The 20784-nt window shown below is 47.7% G+C and overlaps 1 protein-coding gene across 5 annotated transcripts in view; it reads right to left on the reverse strand.

Annotated features, from left to right (window-relative positions):
* The window catches only part of tfcp2 (transcription factor CP2), a 32944-nt gene extending 12494 nt beyond the window's left edge, over positions 1-20450 (reverse strand). For 2 of the 5 annotated variants that reach the window (XM_088634198.1, XM_088634182.1), the window contains exons 1-10: positions 19774-20095; positions 19213-19422; positions 8215-8366; positions 7325-7401; positions 6958-7063; positions 4683-4789; positions 3570-3722; positions 2987-3097; positions 1945-2033; positions 1205-1253 (exon numbers count right to left, since the gene is read on the reverse strand). In XM_088634198.1, coding sequence (XP_088490324.1) covers positions 1205-1253; positions 1945-2033; positions 2987-3097; positions 3570-3722; positions 4683-4789; positions 6958-7063; positions 7325-7401; positions 8215-8366; positions 19213-19334 — 966 coding nt within the window. In that variant the 5' untranslated portion in view covers positions 19335-19422; positions 19774-20095. The other 3 variants (XM_088634217.1, XM_088634208.1, XM_088634191.1) reach the window with 3 other exon arrangements.
* Between the last annotated feature and the right edge of the window lie 334 nt (positions 20451-20784).

Raw genomic sequence — 20784 nt, forward strand, 5'->3', positions numbered from 1 at the left:
TTTTTTTGCCAGCAGACCCGATTTGGGACAGGTAGTTTTGTGTTTTTCATAGCTACAAACCCAACAACCGCACACAGGAGAGAGTGAGGAAGTGCAGAAGACTGCATAGACTCAAGAGTCATCTTTTATTCCCAAGACTATTAACCTGCTCTATTTGGACAACTGATTGTATTTTACTTTATTTATATATTTATTTTCTTTCTCATCATAGATGTGTGTCTCTTGTTTGTTAATCATGTTGTGATAAATGTTGTGTTACATCTTTACCTGCCTGCAAAGCACATTTCCCATCTGGGACAATAAAGTAAGTAAGGCTGTCAGCGATGGCCATAACACAGTGACCAGTGTCACGTTCAGCTCATCAGACGAATGAGTGCAGTGCAGTGGTCCGAAGAGCCACCAGATAAGTGATCAAAATTGAGTTTCCTGGATAAACAAAGCCATTGGCTGTGTTCTAGTCCTTCCCCTTCTGGGGCATGGAGAACAATGCTTTTTCACATTTGTAACAGATACTTGGAAGAAGAAAAGCTAGTGAAATGTTGCCGCACTATGTAAAATTCCAATAACCCCTCTGAACAAGCTCAGATTTAAAGGAATAGAAAAAGTTTGCAAAAATTTGGAGTATTAACTCTATCGATCATTTCCCCCCCTGACAACTACCATCCGCAGAAACACTAATCCCTGAATCAAGGTATTAATATTAATGGAACAGCTAAGGCTCTCACAGTTTGGATGAGAACTTGCCAATATCAAGAGGTCAAAGCACAGCTGGGACCAGGCGTTCTGCATCACTCCCATTACTGCCCACTAACGCAAAACATCTGGGCACAACCCAATGGCAGAGCTGAACTGGGCAAAGCAGTCAGGTGGGGTTGTGCAATGTTTAGCTGTTGCCACCCTGATAAAGAGTTTTCTGCGGTAAGAACAGAGTAAAGTAGGGAAAGGTTGTGGTAGAGCATAAGGAGGTAATGTCATACAAAGCCATACAAACCAAAATCACAGCAAGACAGTTGTAAAGTATTGATAAGGAAAAAACTCCAAGGAAACCATGCAGATGTGTTAGACAAACTTTCAGAATGGCTTAAGTGCTGCACTACCGGTATTCTAGCTAAAACCGCAGACACACCAAGCCTAGGGATCAGCTGCTGTCCCAGCAGATCACACTCTGAACGGGGAGGAAAAAAAAAAACGGGGAAATACTTACATCTGCCACCTGCACCACTGGCTCTGGCTGGTGATTCGGGGAGCCGTTGCTGGAAGCAGAGAAAAAAAAATCAGGCTCGTTTTCCGCAACAAACACGCTCCTCAGAGAAACAAGACCAACATCTGGCCTACCCCAGCTTGCAAATGCACCGGAATGCCCACCCTTCGCAGAGCTGCGTGCAACGCGGTCACTGAAATGCTGATTCTTTATAACCCCGACCTCAAAATAGCATTGCATTGCTTTACGTTGAGCACACAGCTATATGTCCAGGGTGTGTGAGGCATTAAAAAAGCAGAACAGTAATGCCATTTATTTAAAAAGTATAAAAACTGTATGTATAAGAACTGTCTATAGTGTGTAAGGCCCATAGTTAGAATGGCCACCTGGTGGCCCTGGACCTGTGACCTCTCTGAAAGCTGCAGTCATTCCACCGGTCTTGAATTTTTTTAAAGAACAGCTGCCATCTGTGCTGGCTGTGTGTGTGTGTCCTTTTCCTCGGCCGCTTCAAAAGTGATCCACAGGGGTGCTGTTCGCAGGCACTCAAAACACACCGGCCGTGCTTTCCCGATTCTGGCGGTGTTGCGAGACGCCGGTGAGCAAAACGCAACTGAACACCAAACGCAGATCAGATTCGGGGTGCAGGGAGGCGTTCGCACTTAACCGGTTAAGGCACGACTGCGGGCCGGGGAGGGGGTCGGGATCGGGCCTGGGCCAGCCGCGCTGTTGTCCGACAGGCTTACCCCTCCGACGCGGTGAAGCTGTTGTGCGTGCTGTTGAAGCCCGGAGACGGGGAATTGTTCACGTAGGAAATCTCTGGCCACGGAGAACACTGTGGGAGGAGACGGGCGATTCGGGTTAAACCTCCAAAAGCCACAGACGGAGACGAGAAACCGCACTGAAACAACCTGAATGAGAACTTAAAAACCCCACTTTAAGTGACCACGTGGCATCACCTACATGTCATGGGAGCTTAAGAGTGACCCGAAGAAGTCAAGTGAAGTATTTATTGCCGCCATTGTTCACTTGTTTGTGTATATGACCAGGCAATGATGCACGGTAAAGAGTTAAAGCTGGTTGACTTCATAATGGCACGGCTTTGTGGCATAATTATTAGACAGCATGATAAATATTATGCTACTTGTCTGGTCTAACTGAAACTAGGGCTGCTTGTCAGCTGCTAGAGTTGTTTTGGCAGCGGTGTAGGCAGGGCTCACTTCTGCAAGCTGGGGGTCACCAAGAAGCAACCACAATGCATTTCCGCAATCAAATATGCTCATATTTGGACTCACTGTTGGCAACAGTGGGGGCAAACAACACAAGTTTCTCTTTAACAATACAGCCCTGCAAACAAACACTTAAAACTTCCTATGTCTGTTCCGATACTATTTTCTTTTGTTATCAAGCAATCACAGAATACAGGATACTTCGATAGCCACTTCTATGCAAGCATACACATTCCTGAAGAGCCATGTGCTAATACACACCACTCAGACTGTCATTCTACTTCATGAAATGCAACATCTGTATTGAGAGTTGCAGTCAAAAGCCAAGGGGACCCAAGTCTCAGGAGGACCTCCCACTCTAGGGATGGGCTAGCGTAGTGGGTAAGGTTCTGGACTCGTGACTGAGGGGTAAGGGGTTCGAGCCCCCCAGAAGTGTGCGTTACCACACTTGGCGCCAGTCCACCCAGCCGTGTAAGTGAGCCACAGAGTTGAGCCATTGGGGCTCAGATCTGAAAATCCCCCCACCCTCCTCCCGAAATTCTCACGAAACCTCGCAGACCTCAGTCAGGATGGTGGTCTCGTAGGACGGCTGGTATTTCTCCTTCTCCTGCGGCGTTCTCTTCTCCATCTTCTCCCGATCCGTCTTCTGCTTCCTGTCCGCCCCTTTGGGCTGCGCGGATCAAGAAAACAAAACGAGGAACCACTGTGGAAAATGTTCAAACCCACGTGGACACATGGCGGATCAGGGACAAGTCGCCCCCAGCACGAACTCCGCCGGCTTAACCTGATCGGAACTTGCAGACCCTCAGAACACATGACACAAGCAGTGGAAGAACCCCCCACCATGCTGAACACGCTGCAGCCCAGCGCCCGGGCAGGAGAGCCTCAGGGGATTTTTATGAGCCTGGACTCAACACTGCTGCATGTGATATGCAACTACCCGAAGAGCTCAATGCTTAAAAAAGGCAGTTGGTTTAGAGAAAGTTGGCCCAGAATTTGACAAATCTGTTCACTAAAGACACAGTGCCACAAACAGAAACCCCAATAAACCAGCTGCCCCCTCCCCGCCATAGTGCCCTTTCCTGAGGTGCATAAGGCACTCCTGGGGATCAATGCCAGGCTGGCGCCCCCTCAGCACTCACCTTGAAGACCTTGATCTGGCAGCTGGCAGAGTGCAGGTGCTCGGTGTACTCCCCGTTCTCGTTCTCCTTGAAGGTGTCGATCTGGATCCGGAAGGGCACCCCCTTCTCCCCCCCGTGTTTCCGCATGGTGAACTCCGTGCTGATGCAGTGCACCTAGACCGAAGCAGAACGTACGAATGGTCGCCAATTATCATTCTAATAACTACAACAACAACACAGCTGGGAGAGGCAGCATAGGACTGTGCATGATCACATAGGTGAAAGTACTCAAGCAACACTTTGTACCATGCACTGGAGCTGCCTGACCCCCAATTTCATTTAGCATTCTTAATCCTAAATCTCAGCTCTCCAGGACCTAGAGGTAGCATCACGACGCTGGAGGAACTCATGCTCTTGGCAAACATCCTGTATTGTGCAAATCCCCCAGCCATTTCCACAGGCTCATACAGTGTCAGGGTCTAACTGGACATTAAACTTCTGATTTATTTCAAGTTCATTTACAGCAATTCCATTGTCTGAACCTTTGTTTTGGAGTAAAAAAAAAGGAAGAAGTACTCATATACTGTTGACCACTATTCACTTCGAGTTCTTTGAGCAATGAACTCTGGCCGGCGTGCACTTTGATTCGATTCTGCAGTCTGGTGTCACTTCTCACTGAAAAATCTTCTCTTCTTCCTCTATGAAGCCCCGACTCACGACTTTATAGATTATTTCTACTGGCGGGAATACACCATAAAGGGATCAGTGAAGACTGGTTGAAGCTGGCCTAGTAGGCTCGAAGCAGTTTTCTGACCAGCGATCTCTAGATTCTGATGTGTGAATTAGTTAAATGAATTTCTCCAAAAGGTTTTTGTATCAAAGGGCATCAACACAATCTCAGCATGGCTGATTTATTGGTACCTTGCAGAAATACTACCCTTTCAGGTTCCAGCTGTTGCTACATTAACTTGTGTACTTCGGTAAAGTGCTCTCAGGCCGATTGTTGCAAAGGTTGTTATAGCAAATTAAAAAAAATAATATTTGATTCCTTCTGCAAAATGTGGGGAAACTAACATTCTGAGAGAAATGGGGAAAAACTTAGCTATGCTACAATGTTTCTGCAATTCTGGATACCTGGATGAACACAGAGGTCCTCTTGGAAGGATCCCACAGGAACTCCACAGTGTTGAGCTGAGTAGGGTTTGCTCTGGGGTCGATCATGCCCACGGACATTGGGATATCTGCAGGAGAAGAGAGCTGCAGAATTAAGGCCAGGTTCAGCTGCCATGTTTCATTCCAATTCCCTTGTGCTAACCCTCCTCCTTGGAAGGCCATGATTCAGCCTTTCCAATATCTTTAAATTCCCAAAATCAATTAAGTCACTAATTAGGCGATTTAGAACACTTGAAGACACTGCAGGCCTCCAGGCCCTGGGCAGTGCGCCCCTGCAGGACAGGAGGACACCCCCTGACTTTCCTCCCTCCAGTTCAGGGAGTGAATGCAGTGGCTCTTTTTGCCACTGGTGACTAGACGGCACCAGGGCTGTCAACTACCGGGGCCCTGGAACAGAGGAATGCACTGCAAGCATGCAGGAGCGCAGCAAAGCCACTAGGTGGCAGCCTCACGGGCTGGCAAGTGGGCCCTGCTCACACCACCCCTCCAGGACAGCTCGGACAGCTGATCCCCCCCACCCACCATGCTGAGATCCCCATGTTGGATCTCCTCAACCGTCTGACAATGACCAAGCCCAGATTCTATCTGGCAGTTTCTGCACTAAAGGGCTCATCCTGAGCTACCAGCAGAAGCCATGCAGGAATCCCTACACCAGATTCAGTGTTACCCCAGATTCAATACTGCAAACGGACAGCTGGATTCGATATAGCTCATAACCCTTTCTCCTGTCATCGCGGTCTTGGACAGTAAGACAAGAACAAAGGATGTTACTCCGCCCGAAACTTTCAACACCTGCAGCTCCTGATTCACGCCAACAACAGATCCTGAAACACTTACAAGCTTCTTTCCTTCTTCTGAGCCCATCAGTACAGAGATGCGTGAAAATAAAACAAATTGAAAATTACTGTTTTTCTGCTTCATCGGTACATTTAGTATATTTTGACCCAGCAAATCATAATACACAAGACAGATTAAACTGCTCTGGAGTAAGAAACTAGTTTCCCTGCCCAATTAAAAACTCATTTATGCTATTTTAAAATTTCCAAGCAATCCAAGCAAATTCCTTGGAACCGATCCAAGCAAATTCCTTTTTTTCATACATTTGGCTGAGAGGTTACACATTGTTTGTGGTAATATTTTGAAACAGCTTTCTCCTAATGGAAAATAATTCTAATGTGGTTGCTATGCAACAGTAACTTTGATTCGCAGAGAATTTCCACATGCCTTGCCTTCAAAACCACACAGTATTACATCACTTCCTGCTTGAACATGACCAGAGCCAAGTACTCTCTTGATGTAGGTTTATTTACTTTTGTACTGGCTGGAAAAAGGGGCCAACAGCTACATCACTTTCGTAACACAAAAGGTTGTGGAAATTTGGAAATAACCTAGACACCCATGTTTCTTTCAAGAGCAGCTGAATAAGTTCCCCAAAACAACTAACCTAAATGGCTTTCTCTCATTTCTAAACTCTTATGTAGCTACCAGGCCTGCATAAAATAGACAAGCAAGCACAAATATTCGCTGTCCTTAGCAAATGCAAACTAATCATCTGCCTCACTCACATGCCCGAGTTATTTTTACTCTGAAACACACTTAAGATGCTCTTGTTTCTTTTTTTAGCAGCTCAGTCAAGTTCTGAATGTTCTGACCAAGGAAGCCTTGTGCATTTCAGTTATTTGCCAAAGTTAATGAAACCCAGTAAAACTCTTATCTTACCAGGTTTTGACTGTACTTTACAATAACTGTCACTACTGGTGTGCTTTCTGGTAGTGCTGCCATAGTAACAAAGCACACAGCAGTGACATTACACTATTAATTTGCATAGTAAATGCATGTGTAAGCTGCTGAAAACTCAAACCAAGAAAACATGGGTAAAAACATGACGTACCCCAGAGTAAAACAAATCAAATGAACACACTAATGCCAATTAGTTCCAGCCTCATCAGCAACTGCACCCCTCACCAGACTCATAGTGAGTCTCACTTGCTAGCAGGTCTCCCCTTCTCTCTAAAGCCCCACACCACCTTGCAACCAGACCCACTGACTCCGATCTCCACCTTCCATGATAACGCCTCCTCACCCGCTTCACCCCCAAGACAAAGCCCCACCCATCAACCCGCCTCCTCCAACAGGCAGGCCCCACCCACTAGGACTAACCACGCCCTGCCCAGTGTAGCCCCGCCCCTTCAGTCATGCAGAGCACCGGCCCCGCCCCTCCACACCGAGCGCTCACCCAGGTCGAGGATGCGGTCTCCCGGCCGGTTCCAGCGCCAGCCCTCCAGCTGCTGGTGCTCGGTGTACTGCAAGCGCCGGTCGTGAAACACCACGCGGATGATGCTCTGCCGGGAAGGAGGGTCAGGGAGGAGAACACAGAGAGCTGGGAACATGCTTCCAGGCCTGCCTTCTGGAGCAACGCAGCACTTGGCAAGTTAAGGCTTAAGTGGAAAGCGACCGGCTGTGTATAAGCATCATTTACAGTACGCCTTTCTGGCTAATTAAAGCTCATGTGTATTCATGTCCAAACAAGGAAGCAGATTATAAAACTTTCAATCGCCAGTATCCTTCACAAGCACAGTAAAAACTGCATTAAAACAACTTACCTTCACCAGCTTCCCTGTAATTTCCGGCAATTCTCCCATCTTCCGGTTGTCTAGCATTCGGATTTCATAGGATTGCCCTTAAACACGAGGAAGGGAATAAGTAGCCTTATTTGGCTTCAAGTAGGGGTCTACCAACACCAAGCGTTGACAACGGCTGCCCACCAAGATCTCCTTAAACCTCCTTAATTGTATTGGAGGGTTACAATAGGTTTCAATTAATCCTCCATTAAACTAGCTGAACCCTGTTTCTCAAACCTTTCACTGTTGAGGACTATGCAGTCGCTACACGCAACACCAGCCACTCCAGATCCATCTTTTTTTTTTCCTCCTCCTAATCACTTTGGAAAGCAACTGGCACAGGTGGGAAACAAAAGAAACCAGACTTGGTCACCTTTAGCAGCAGCTCATTCTCTTCCACCTCCAAGCTGAGGAGCTCGTCGCCTGTGTCACAGGCTTCACGCACTGAGCCTGTCGGTGAAATGACATCATCCTCCTCTAACACAGAATACAATCTCTCCTGTTCTTGCTTCATGACTGTTGAGGAACCCCATTTCCATCAGACGTGCAAATTAAAGGACTGCCTTTCTTAGGGCATAACAGGCAGCTCATTACTGGACAGCTCAGGTTTATTTAGTTAGTTCTGAGTTTGTCTGGAAAGTGTAGGCGTCACAGGGCTCAAGCACTGAGTTACAGAAGTGACGTCACCCCCCCCTCTGAGAAGGTAGACTCTCCAGCGGCAGAAGACCTGGCTTTTCAGTGTGGGGGAGTTACAGTATCTGCTGTCTAGGGAGAAGAGCCATGCGTGTCCAGAGCCCGCGAGCGACCGGGATCGGACCCCGGCCAGGGACAGGGAGAGCTGCGCTCGTCCCTCACGCCCACAGTGGCCTCACCTTGGTTGAGGTAGGTGAGCGTCTCGTCGTGCAGCTTGACGGCGGGCGAGGTGGCGGCGCACAGCACATACTGGAAGGGCAGGATCTTGTTCTCATTGTCGGGGGGGAGGTTGGACTCCTCCTGCTTGAAGATGGGGAGGGCGAGGACGTCGCTGTGGGAGAAAGAGAGGAAGGACGGGCCCGTTGAGAGATCCGTGTCGGAAGAGCCCAGCATGGAGAGAGGGTGCTGTTGTGGCGCCGAGATTAATCCCAGGAGTGAATAATGCTCTGTGCTAAAAAAGCTTATTTCAGCGTTGGCGCTGACAGTACTCAAGCAGGGTCCTGTTTGCTGGCATGCCTGCTGCTTTCTGAGCTTGTTTTGAAATGTTTCCTAGCGTCGATGGTTAAAAATCAAGTCTCCTCTTGACTATCCTTGACTATGAGTAGAGCCCATCTCTGAAAAAGCCACCCTAACACAACAAAACATTCCTATATCTCATTTCACAGTTTCGAATGCAAAACACACTGCTCTTCCAAAACGAATTCATGGAACAGCATCGTGCACAATTGTGACATGACGCTTCGGCCCGATTATTCAGGGTCAGTCTGACAACACATGGGTCTACGAGGAACCACATGGTCAGTGTCCAGCGAAGCCACACGTCGCACTGTAACGGCACATGACCTCTTTGACAATGGGCCATTCGATTATCCTTGCACAAATGCGGAGGCACCTGTTCAAATGAGAAAAAAGGTCACATTTACCTGGATAACACCGAAACCTGCCAAATCTGCCCATCTCTACCAAAAAGGTGCGATCAAGGAGAAAAAAAAGCAGCAGGTCTAGATTTGCTAAAAAACAAAACCATAAAAATGACCCCGAAGTACAAGACAATCAAGACTGTTCAGAGTCCTTAATACAACAAAGCTCAACATGGCTGAACTCGAGCAGCCCATCACAGAAATGCACCAACACCTCCAAGCTAATCATTAGATGCCGACACAGATCCTGAAACCATCCGCTTAAAACCCTGAACAGTTAAGCTGGTGCCCCTGAACAGACACCCGTCAGTTCTTTGTCAGAGAAAAAAAAGGGTGCCTCCCCCCCCCCCCCAAGGTGGCCCAAAGTCATAAAAACGTCTGCTTTTCATAACCCAGCTCCCGGAGATGGCAAAGTAAAACAGGAGGGCTACTGAGACACACTGGCTGAAGAGGCCTCTGAAGGCACAGGTACCGGGGCTGCCCTGGGATGATGGGGATTGCCAGGGGTTGCCGAGCGCCCCGCCCCCAAGCCAGGGCTCCTCCCAGGTAACAAGCCAGCAGCCCCAGCAATCAGCAGGTCGGTAACTCGGCAGCAGCTGCAGGGGGGAGGGGGAGCTGGGGAGCGGGAGGCAGTCCGTTTCTTCCCATCTCTCCGTTTCCCTGGAGACGGCTCGCTTCTCCTAGGCAGGCAGGCAGGCAGGCACGGCGGAGACAGCCGCGCTCTCGCCAAGCAGGGGCCACGTCGGCCACCGAGGGCAGGTGACCGCGGGCGCAGGCCGGAGAAGGAAACATGAGAGGCTACCGATCACGCTACCGGTTTCGCGGCTTGAAGCCATCCCGCCCGTTCGGCGCTGCGGCCGGCGGGCATGGCAACGCCCTGCAGGCACGCCAACGCCCTGCAGGCACAACGTCCATCGGCATTTGTCTTTCCCAAAGAGCGGGCTCTGCGAAACCGCTTCCCGAGCTCACGGGTTTCTGAGCGCTCGGATTCAGCAAACTCCCCGGACTGTGGACCGTCCTTCCAATAAACCTAGAGCAAGAAAACTAAACGACGGAAGGCAGAGTGCTGTATCAATGGTGAAAACTCATTGCCTGACTTGGAAGCCTTAAGGTTTCAGTTGATGCATCTGAAACCAGTCATGTGTAACAGGAGCAATATGGCCGTCAACGACGATCATTCCTCATTGCTATCCTGGCCGTTAAGGGTTGATCCATGAGAAACGGACTAAATCACCACGGTGCCATTTTGCCTGATCGTCACTTTATATACAGTACAGGCACCTCAAAGAGCTGTGACGAGATGGATCACAGAGCTGTCAGGTCACCACAGAGCAATGCGACAGTAGGGAGAGGGCAACAGGCCCTCTACGGTCAGCTCTTGGTGTTAAACAATCTTACAGACAAGCTCTGGAAGACAGTAATCCCTCTCCAACATATTGATTTCCCTGGAAAACAAAGTACTGGCCTCAAGCACGTCTGCAAGACAGGACTCCCCAGTCCTGATCTTGGTGAACCCAGTGCATGCTGTTTTTTCTATCCAGCCAAAGCTCTTACTATACCAGTCACAGATCATAAGATGCTTCTAAACTTTTCTTAAATTAGTTCAACAAAGAGCTTAGTTAAGTAACTAAATGCTGATCTGCGACGAATCCCTGCAGGAACTAAGGGGACCAGGACCAGGACTGGCAAACATTGCTCCAGGAACAGAGATCCATCATTCCTGGACTCCTGATCGCTCTTTGACCTAGGGGATCAGATTCAGTTCCCAGGAAAGGCAGAGGGTCAGTGCTCGAAGATCTAAGGGAGGCAAGAAGCACAGGGAACAGGAGCTTGAGGAGCTCAGATTTGAAGCAGGTTAAAAGGAAAATCCGTAAGAAGACAGATTTGCAATCAGATAACATCCCAGCTAGGACTAGAAACCTTGTCGCTTGCATTCTTAAACAGCAGCCACGAGCTTCCAGTCTCTTTCTGTACCCATTTCAAGGTTCCTCTGTTGACACATGAATCATTGCAAGGCTCAGATCCTTCTGCCATCACCCTAACACCTGTCCTTGCCCTGAGGGGTGACTCAGGGCTCAGGATCACTTTTAACAGTACAACTGTAAAAGTCAAGGTGGCATCTCAAGGAGCTGTCTAATGGGACTCTGTCCCAGATTCCACCTCAACCTCTGTTTTCATTTGATTTTATATCAACTCTAGGCAGTGCTTTTAAAGGGCAGCTCTTGGCTGCAAGGCACTATATAAATCAGCACTGTACCGTAGTATTGTACCATGACACCAAAAGCTTGCAGAATTTAACCTTTCCTCTTTGGCATAAACTCGTCCTTAGAATTACAGTCATTTCTTTCAATTTGCCCAAAAAAATGAGGACTGAAGCAAGCGTGTTCCTTCCAAAACATCTAATGCAGGACAAAAGTCCTATCAAGTAAAAACTGCATTGCGGTTCTCGGCATTTACATTTGTACAGTGCTCAAGAGAGCATTATTTCCCAGGCAGGGGGTAGCCGGGACACAAGAGTGACAGACGAGTCGGATTATAGAATGTTGTGCAGTTCACGGCAGAAAAGAAAAGCAAATGAGATTATTTTTTTTTGTAATAGCGGCAACATTCTAGCCAGAGTGGAGACCAGCTCATCACTGGGCGCGCGCACAGAGATCATTCAGAGACAGCAGTGCAGCTAGCATGTCTCTGGGCTGTGAGAGAGGACACTACAGCAGCCAGAAAGACAGACACGCGGAGGGATACGAAGGAGACCACGGCTAGAGTTTTGCTCAGGACCCCAGAGAGCTGTGAGACCAGGACACCATGTTGTGGTGCCGTCTATGACGACATTACAAAACACAGGAGGCCATCTAGGTCAGCTGGCCTGTTGGGCAATTAGGAGCTAATTGATCAGAAGATCTCATCCCGCCAAAGGATCCACAGTATCGACTTCAACTACATGGTTTTGTAGCTTGTTCTCTACTCCCACAACGCTATAATTATAGCCGACTATAAAGAAATGCCCAACAACCAGAGGGTGAAGATTTGCTAAATCGGGACCTAGTGATGATAAAATGACTGCAAGTTCTCTTTAAAAGGGAGGTATGCATCTTGAGAACGATCAGTGAATCCGTCAGCAGACTTTGAGAAGACAGATAAGGGCTTGGGACAGATCAGACCTGCCAGTCAGCTTTCCCGTTTACAATACAGAAGATGCTTATCTACAGGAAAGCAGGGCTTGAAAATGCCTGCAGGTACAAAGGTGAATTGAGGCCAATGTAAATGAAATTTTATGAAACTCGGCACAGGCAGCACAGGGATTTGACTACACAGGGCAGCTCATTCATCCCTACGTTTTAGCGTGGGCAGAACAGACGGCTCAGCCGTTTTCTTTTCAGTTGCCTACAGGTTCCTGGAATTCCAAATGTTTTATGAACTCGGAACTCCAGGTTTCCGGATGCCGATTCCCGCCTCAATGCTAGCCAGCCAGCTTATACAGCGGCAGCGATTCTTGTGGTGTCAGTAAATACAAGGACAGTTGTAAAACAAAAAAAAAAACAAATCAATATTGACATCCTATCATGGCGAGGACAAAAGTCTCCATTTTCTCTCACCTTCAACACAATCAATGAAAAGTTAAGAAGAAGTTTGGACCACGACAGTGAAATTTCAGTGCAGCTGCGCGGTTGCTTTTAATACACAAACCAAGCAGCAATTTTCATTCTGGACAACCTAAGACACTTTATAACTTTCCAATCAGACCTGTATTTACAGAGCCACAGTAATGAAAACATTTACTGCTGCCACTTAACTCTCCCCCTTTCCAAACAGCATGGTAAATTAGGAAAATGCTGTAGGAACACAGCCCTTCATGTGGGAGAACGAGCTGATTTATTGCTGCAGGCTCATAAGAGGCTCTGCTTATTCGTTTCGCATTGCGCTGGATGTTTTTAGGGTCTCCGTCTGAGAATCTGACTTGTGCCAAGGAGCTGCCCAGGGGAGGGCGCCTGCGGTTTTAAATCAGAACACAACCCGCCACTCCAGTAATGCCGGGAGCTCAGTGGCCCGACCCCTGCTTACGTTAGACCCAGTAAATCTCTGCCAAGTTTCCACTGGGCAAGACGGAACGCCAGCCCTCTCAGCAGAAACACCCTGAAATCCGAGCCCCCTGGAGTCGGCGTCAGAAGGAAGGCCCGACCCCTTCCCGACAACAGGCATGCAGAAGAACTCCCACAATGCCTTGGGAACAGAGCATCGCCCATGTCTGTGGATGCACATTCACACCTACAGAGCAGCAGTTTGTGGTTTAAATTCTCATCATTTAGGCAACCAAGACTGAAGCAATACAAACACCAGCACTGAATTAACTCTTTTCCAGTGTCAGTCTTAGCCTCTTCCTGAAAACACTTACAGTGCATCTGGAACAAACATTTTAAACAAGTGTGCTTTTATAAAACTTGGGACCTTTCAAATCATTAGGCCATGAATCCTTTACATGTTACAACTGTAGAAAAATATTTGACTTTTTAGCCTTTTGATGTGGAAAAATTAGTGGAAAAACAAAAACACAATTCTAGGCAGGGGGTGGAGTGCTGCGAGTACCAAGTACCGAGTACCTACTGTAGAAATGCTATGTTCGTGGTGACAATGTATATACAGCCATGCAGAAGTGGCACTGAAACTGTCTGCAGCTATTTAAAAAAACGCTTTTGGGGGTCATTCTGAAACTAGAAACCAGGAGAGCAGTGCTTGGAGACCAGCTGTTTCGTGTTGAATTAAAAAGTACACTTGTCTCCGCAAAACATCGTGGTCGTCATCATGGGCGCGCATTAATCTGAAGAGGAAGACAACTGAAATGTTTCGGAGGCTGCTGGAACACTGGGACAGCTGAACGCTGGGACTTCGTCAGCATTACTCTTGCTTGCCCCCTTCAGAGCCTATTACAGACGCCACAGGTCCTATTACAGATGTGGAGCTCCAAGGCCTCGTGCAGGAGGGACCTTTGTGACCATTGCAAGACAATGTGTGAAACACAATATGTTCAAGCCACTTGAACCCGCCGTTTTGGTTTTAGGAGATTTCTGCACAATTTCATGGCACGATCTGTTTTGCGTTTGTGAAATATTACTGAAACACAAGTGAAATACTGTTATGCATCACATAATCCCATTGCATACGCTGTTTCATTGCAAACAATGTTGGGGGGAAAAAATGCTACAGCGCCCAGATGTCAGCAATTTGTAAAAAGGATAAATATTTTTTTTGCTGCGCACACTTTTTAGGTTAATCCATTATGTCCACGTGTGTACATGGACAGTCGCTGAATCAACACTGGCACACCAACCAGAGAGCAGAAGTGGAAAATGGGGAGAAATGCACTTAAAACTGAGAACAAGAGGTACTTCTTTACTCAGAGTTCTGGGAGCAGAGAACCAACTACCCAGCCAAGCTGCTGAACTTGATACCCTGGCTTCATTCCAGCAAGGGCTGGAAGAGATCCTCAGACCAGTTAACTACAAACAACCAAGCAGGCTAAACAGGCTACATGCTTTTCCCTTATGTTCTCAATTCCATGGTGTTGAGCGCTTACTCTTTACATTTCCAGTTCATCACAGATCCCCCAACGTAACAGCACGGAACTCCAGCTTGGCACTGAAATTTAACTATATTAAAGATGCACAGACGTTGCCTTCTGCCTACTGGACCACACCTGCAGCTTGCAACACCTGAAATGGCTTCACCTTCCAAGGAGAAAGTCCCCAGTCTTTCCTAGTTCTCTTTATATCGCCAACAACCAACACCCCAAGGACCATGGAGAAAGGCCCAGCTGCATCATTTCAACCACGACCTGCTTCTGAAAAGGCTCACCAGGTGTAAAAGCCTTTTGAAACACTAAAGAAACGGGTATCCTACTGGATTTTCAGGATCCCGAGGACAGGGACTGGGAACGCCAGGATTCTACAGGGGATCTCCCCCACACACAAGTATGGACACGCAACAGTTCTGTAGGCACAAGGGAAGCTAATCTCTTCCCAGGGTCTGCTCAGGATACGCACACTGGGTCCTAGTCCTGAAGGGCTCCCAGGTCTCACTTGCCTGACCTGCAGTTCTGCAAGGTGAGAACACCAGGCAAGGCGCCTTCTCACGTCACTCCCCCTCCCCACCGCACAGCTTCCAGGAGTGGCACCATGGAGACCGGCCCCAACACACGCGCTTCACCCCCCTCCTCATCCACATGCTGATGAGCTCACGCATTCATGAAAGCGGCACCAAGGCAGGTGGACACCTGCTCAGTGCTGGCCGGTTAGCGAGAGCCCTATAATCACACCCTCGTTCCACAGAGCAAGCCCTGGCGCAACGGCCCCGTTAGACACGCATGCACTCTGCCCAGGCATCCCTCAGATTATGATCCACAAGCATCGATTAAGACGGGAAAGAGCCAACACACTTCAAGGTCTACCAGCGAAGCAGCCAAGAGAAATTCACAGAACCATATGGCAGCAGACACACACAGCAGCACTGCAACTGGACCCAGGTGTGCGCTCACACAAGACCCTCAGGATGACTGCAAGAGGTGCTTCACATCTAATGTATTTTTAGGATGGCATGGTGGTGAACACCACTGCCTCCCAGCTCCTGGGTTCAGGGCCTGATTCTGGGCTGGTGAGCCTTCTGTGTGGAGTTTGCATGTTCTTGGATGGGCTTCCCATCCAGGGTGTACTCTTACCTTGGACCCTGTGCTTTTCCCCAAACTGCCACAACCCCTACAAGGATTACGTGGCTTTCTAATTATTCCTGGACGAAGATATTTATGTTCTGGCTGTTTCTGAAACCTGAAATAACCGTGTTAACGTCAGCGGCTTAGGCTGGAGGTGTCCCATTGTATCTAGGAAGGTTTTGGGAGCGGTGGTCCGGCGTGCCTCCACAGGAGAACCCCGACACGAGCTCCCCGGAGTAAGAGAACTTGGTCTACGGTAACGTGCATCGGCCATGACGCGGCACTGCCTGCCCCCGTTCAGGACACGCCCACGCAGGACAGTGGACGCACTGGGAAGGAAGCTGCTCCACTCTCGAGTGAAGCTCATGTGTCTGGAACAACGCATCACACATGCCTAACAAACCACACTTTCACTGTACTACGCCTCCTCGTCTGCAAAGGGGGGGCGGGGTGGGGCAAGGCAGCCTATCTCCAGATCGGTAACGTCCCGGGTCGCCTTCCCAGGGAAGAAAAAAAGAGGAAAAGCCGGAGGTTGGCAGCGCAAACGCCTTACACCACGTAACGCCTTTTTGAAACACAAGCCATTTTACAAAGGGCTCCGAGCTTTCTATTCTCCACACAGCTGGGATTTCAGAATGACACCATAATCCCTTCCTGTGACATGTGGAAACAAGCAGAGGCTCAGATCTAGGAATCCTGAAGCAAAGGAAATAAAGGAGACATTTAAATAAGAGACATGCTGCTTTCTGGATTACAGGAACAAACCCTGCTATCTGGTGATAGTTAGCAGAAGAGAACAAGAACGTACAGTAGTCTACAAACAAGCTCAAACCACCTTTTATATTATACTTTAAAAGTCAAAATTACAGAAGGGAAAAGCTTAAATACTGATACCCACACCCCAGCCCTAACATGTGCTCCATTACTCCCGTAATGCATATTATAGACAAAAATAAAAGAAGCCTTACTTTCCAGCCTTCCACCCGATGGTCTCGATAAGTATTTTAAGCAAATATCTCAAACTAGGATAAGAATATCTCAATAACTAAACAAGGATCAACATGCAAGTGTGTTTTGCTCCCCAATAACTTATATTCCTTCCAGAAATTTAGGTGCAACATTACTGCAGATGTGCTCGTACACCGACACTCGCTGTGCAGAATGGGAATAAATCACATCTGATGTATTTCAACCAAACCTACTGCTAGTCTTCACAGTTTTTAACCCTAAAGTGCTTTTAACCATGCACCACGCTAGGGCAGGTGGCTGTGTCAGCGTGCAGGCTTCAAAGGGAATGAGCTTAAGGTTTTATTGTTTGAGCTTGATTGCCCCTAGCCTGCGTGCAGTGCTCTGGGACAGTCAGTGTTCAGGTTCTACAACAGTCTAACATGGCAAAACAGCATGCCCTCACCCCAGTATGCCACCCATCGTACACACTGTCACACAGTAGAGTTTTCTTTTAGTGGTTCTAAGTGCAGGTAGTATGTAAGTCGAAATAGACAGGAAAAGCATCTTTCAGCATTTAGTAGACTACTATACTGAAAAGTGTTACAGTGTGGAATATTAGCTTATGCCAAGCGACCTTATTAAGTGAAGTCAGGAAATGTTGTTTGATGAATGCACACGAGATCGTAATGTTAAAATCGAGTCACCAACTCTTCAATTGTTTTTATGCATTTAGCATTAAACCCCACACACAAAAAAATAAGTTTAACAACCCAATTGTGCAACTGAAAGTTATGCACCGTCACCTTTTGACTGCACACTACTTTAAAAACACACTCTAGGTCTCTGTGAAAATGAAATCTAACGGGTTCACACATGGGGTGGTGGAGTGGCACAGAGGCACAGTGCTCAGCATTGCTGTGTCACAGCGCTGGGGCCCTGGGTTCAATTCCAGACCTGCGGTGCTATCTGTGTGGTGTTTGAGTCCAAAGACATAATGGCAGGTTAACTGTGTTCTGGCAAAAACGGCCCTAGTGTGAGTCTGTGCCCTGCAATGGACTGGCATCCCATCCAGGGTGTACCCTGCCTTGCGCCCACTGCTTGTCGGGTTAGGCTCCAGTGCCCATGTGACCCTGAATTAAATAAAGCAGTTAGAAAATGGATGTGTGGCTAGATGGATATTATTTATCACTCAGTGGAAACACTATTTAAAAAGGTGGAATGGGTTCAGAAATGTACCTCAAAGTTTTAAACAGTCCTCTGACACCTAAAAAGACAGCTCTTGAATTCACACCTGTCCAACACTACCTCGTAACCTGATCTCTTCAGATCTCGGATGTAAATCACATGCAGCCTGGTCAATACTGGGAGAGGAGTCCTTAAGGAAGACCAGGCTGCTACTGTTAGTGGTGCTGGTGGAACAGCAGGGGGCGCTCTTCCTCCTGGACCAGAATCTGCAAACCAAAGCCCCAGTATACTGGGGAAACTGTGCTGTAGAAGGCGCTGTCCTTGGATGAGCTGTTATACAGAGGTCCTAGTGACTAGGTCATTAAAGATCCCATGACACTGGAACTTTTTGGAAAAGTAGGGTTGTCAACCCCAGTGCCCTGTCTAAACTGCACTATTGCACAACCGGGCCAGTCTAAATTTCCCATTGATTCAATTGGTGATGTTTATTGTCACTCCAACATCAGATCTATTCTATGGCTGGCCTGCTGTTCAGTGGAGGACAAGAGGGAACATCTTCTATACGTGAAGCAATTTGGGATCCCATAGGATGAAAAGTGCCTTAGAAATACATTGATCAAAGACGGTATTCCAATCAAGGTCAGTAAAGCACTACAAACTAAACTACAGCTTAGACTTGTTCCAGAAATAAACCTTAAGCGTCTTTCTCAGCATGCACCTTGTGTCAAATGTTGTACAGTCACTGCTGTGTTGTTTTACTGATACAACAAACTATCCCTTATGGGCTCTTTTGCCAACAGCTGCCATGACCAGTTGCCAAGCTGATACACTGTCGGCCTATTTCACTTTCAAAAGCGTTCATACGAGTTCAAGACTAACAGAATGTTATTCTAGACATCTACTGCACACAGACAGGGCACAGTTCCAGTAAACAAAGATACCATTCCTCCTTGGAAATTAAGACGAATGCCATCACATGGCAGCTCCGATCCATGTCGGATTTCTGCACTGACCAAGCCCGGCGAAGCAGCTCGGTCCGCCCAATATCTGCAACCCACGCTTCAGGTGAAACAGCGAGCACGCAACACCCGCCATCCACAGAAAGAAACCGCTAAAATTGCTCTGACTTTATTTTTTTAAATCGTACTTAAGACCTTGATCGTCTGAAGACTAGTCTCTGAAACTTCAAAGACTTTACAATTACATGGATTACGTCGCCTCTGCCTTTTTTTGTAAACTTCCGAATTCCCCAATTTCCAGGAAACAAGGGACAGAGACCTCCCGCTAACACAACGCACAGTCTGACACAATCACTCCCCCCACCCCCTCACCCACGCATCAATTTTCTGGGGTGACCTCATACAAATGACCTATAAAACACGCACAAAAAGATTCCCGTGGGAGGAAATCCCTGGGCTCCGTACCTCATACTGTAAGCCCCGGCTCCGAGCTCTTGTCCGATCCCGGAAAGGCTGGCATCGAAATCCTGGACCAGACCGGACTCGATCACCTCGTCCGCCAGCGGCAGTTTCAGAGCCCACGCCATGGCAAGCACCGGCGGGGCTGGGGATCCAGCTGGGCTCGAAACGGACACACGGTTCTGGGGTTCCGAATCCAAAACACTCGCAGGGAATCTAGACAAGACACCGGCAGATGTTTTACTCAAACGGAAACTGAGAAGCCCGCAATCGACGCACAGTTCATGCACAACAATACCAATGCAATCTGGTCACTACACTGCCCTATGCTAGTTACGGAAGCGCATTTTAAATAAAACAATATACAATTTAATCCTGCGTTAATCACCGCTACTTTTTGCAAAGCCTGGTGTTGCCGAGTTATGTAATAAATCCAAAACAAATTAACCCGTTATTTTCTAATAACTACAACTAGCAGGTAGCTTTGCCGATGTTTCAAAAGTCGACGAGGTTTAACAAAATAAGACCACCCCCAACCCCTCCAATAAAATAAGCCGGATACATTACATTTAATATCTCCCCGTTTCGTTGGAAATCGCGTCCTTGGGGTGTTTTTTTTTTTTCCCCAAGACAGGTTGCAAAAAAAAAAAGTTTAGCTGCACCGCATTCTTGTCCCCACCTTGAGAAGAAATGGGTTTGAAAGAAAAATATAAAGAGCGGGTTTTAAAGACTGAAGGGTTCGACCGTGATAGAGAGAGGGGGGAAAAAACCCCTCAGCTAACGCGGTTTAAAAAGAAATGCGCTGTTAAAAGAAAGCTGCGAACCATGTCAGCGTTTGTTTACCCGCTAACACTCCAACCCGCAGTTCGTCAACATGGTGGAAGTACGTACCTACCTGCATCGTTTGACCCCGCGGCCTCCGCCACGCCCACATCCTTGAAAAGCGGCCCTCCTGCACCAATCAGCAAAGACCTTCCTGGAATCTCCGGAGGTTCTAGGCCAATCATAATACCCGATTCCCCCTTAGAGGGGCGGGTCCTGCCGACCGGAGAGAGAAGTGGACATCGGTGGTGTTTTTCGCAAAATGGGTGGGAAGGAACCCTCTCCCCTCCATCACTACCATCGTTACAGTACCACAAAAAAAATGGAAGGGGGGGGGATTGCTTTTTAAAGGCACAGGATACTTTGTTGAGTGTTTCTCCGTATACCCCATTCCGCCTCTGACACATCTGTTCATGCAGGGTCCTTTAAATAAATTGGCGGTTTATTAAACATCAAATATCTACAGGTTTGCCGTCCTGAAACGATGCGTTTGTTGCGTCCGCACTTGCACTGTGTTTAATCACCTTCGATGCAACTGGCCTCATCTTCCTTTGAGTACGTCAGACGTGACTCTTTATTTCCAAATAGGGGTAATTCCCCCCCCTAACGTTTGAACTCTGTAGACAGGCTGTGATCGCCGAGGACAACATTTTATCTTCAAGATTTCAGGGAAGAAAGCATGATATATATATATAATTTCGGCTTTATTTTTTCCATGTTTAACACGGGAAAAAAATAGTTGTTATACATTTTCTT

The sequence above is a fragment of the Lepisosteus platostomus genome, chromosome 1 (genome assembly GCF_059453375.1).
Source record: "Lepisosteus platostomus isolate fLepPlt1 chromosome 1, fLepPlt1.hap1, whole genome shotgun sequence".
NCBI classification, from domain to species: Eukaryota; Metazoa; Chordata; class Actinopteri; order Semionotiformes; family Lepisosteidae; genus Lepisosteus; species Lepisosteus platostomus.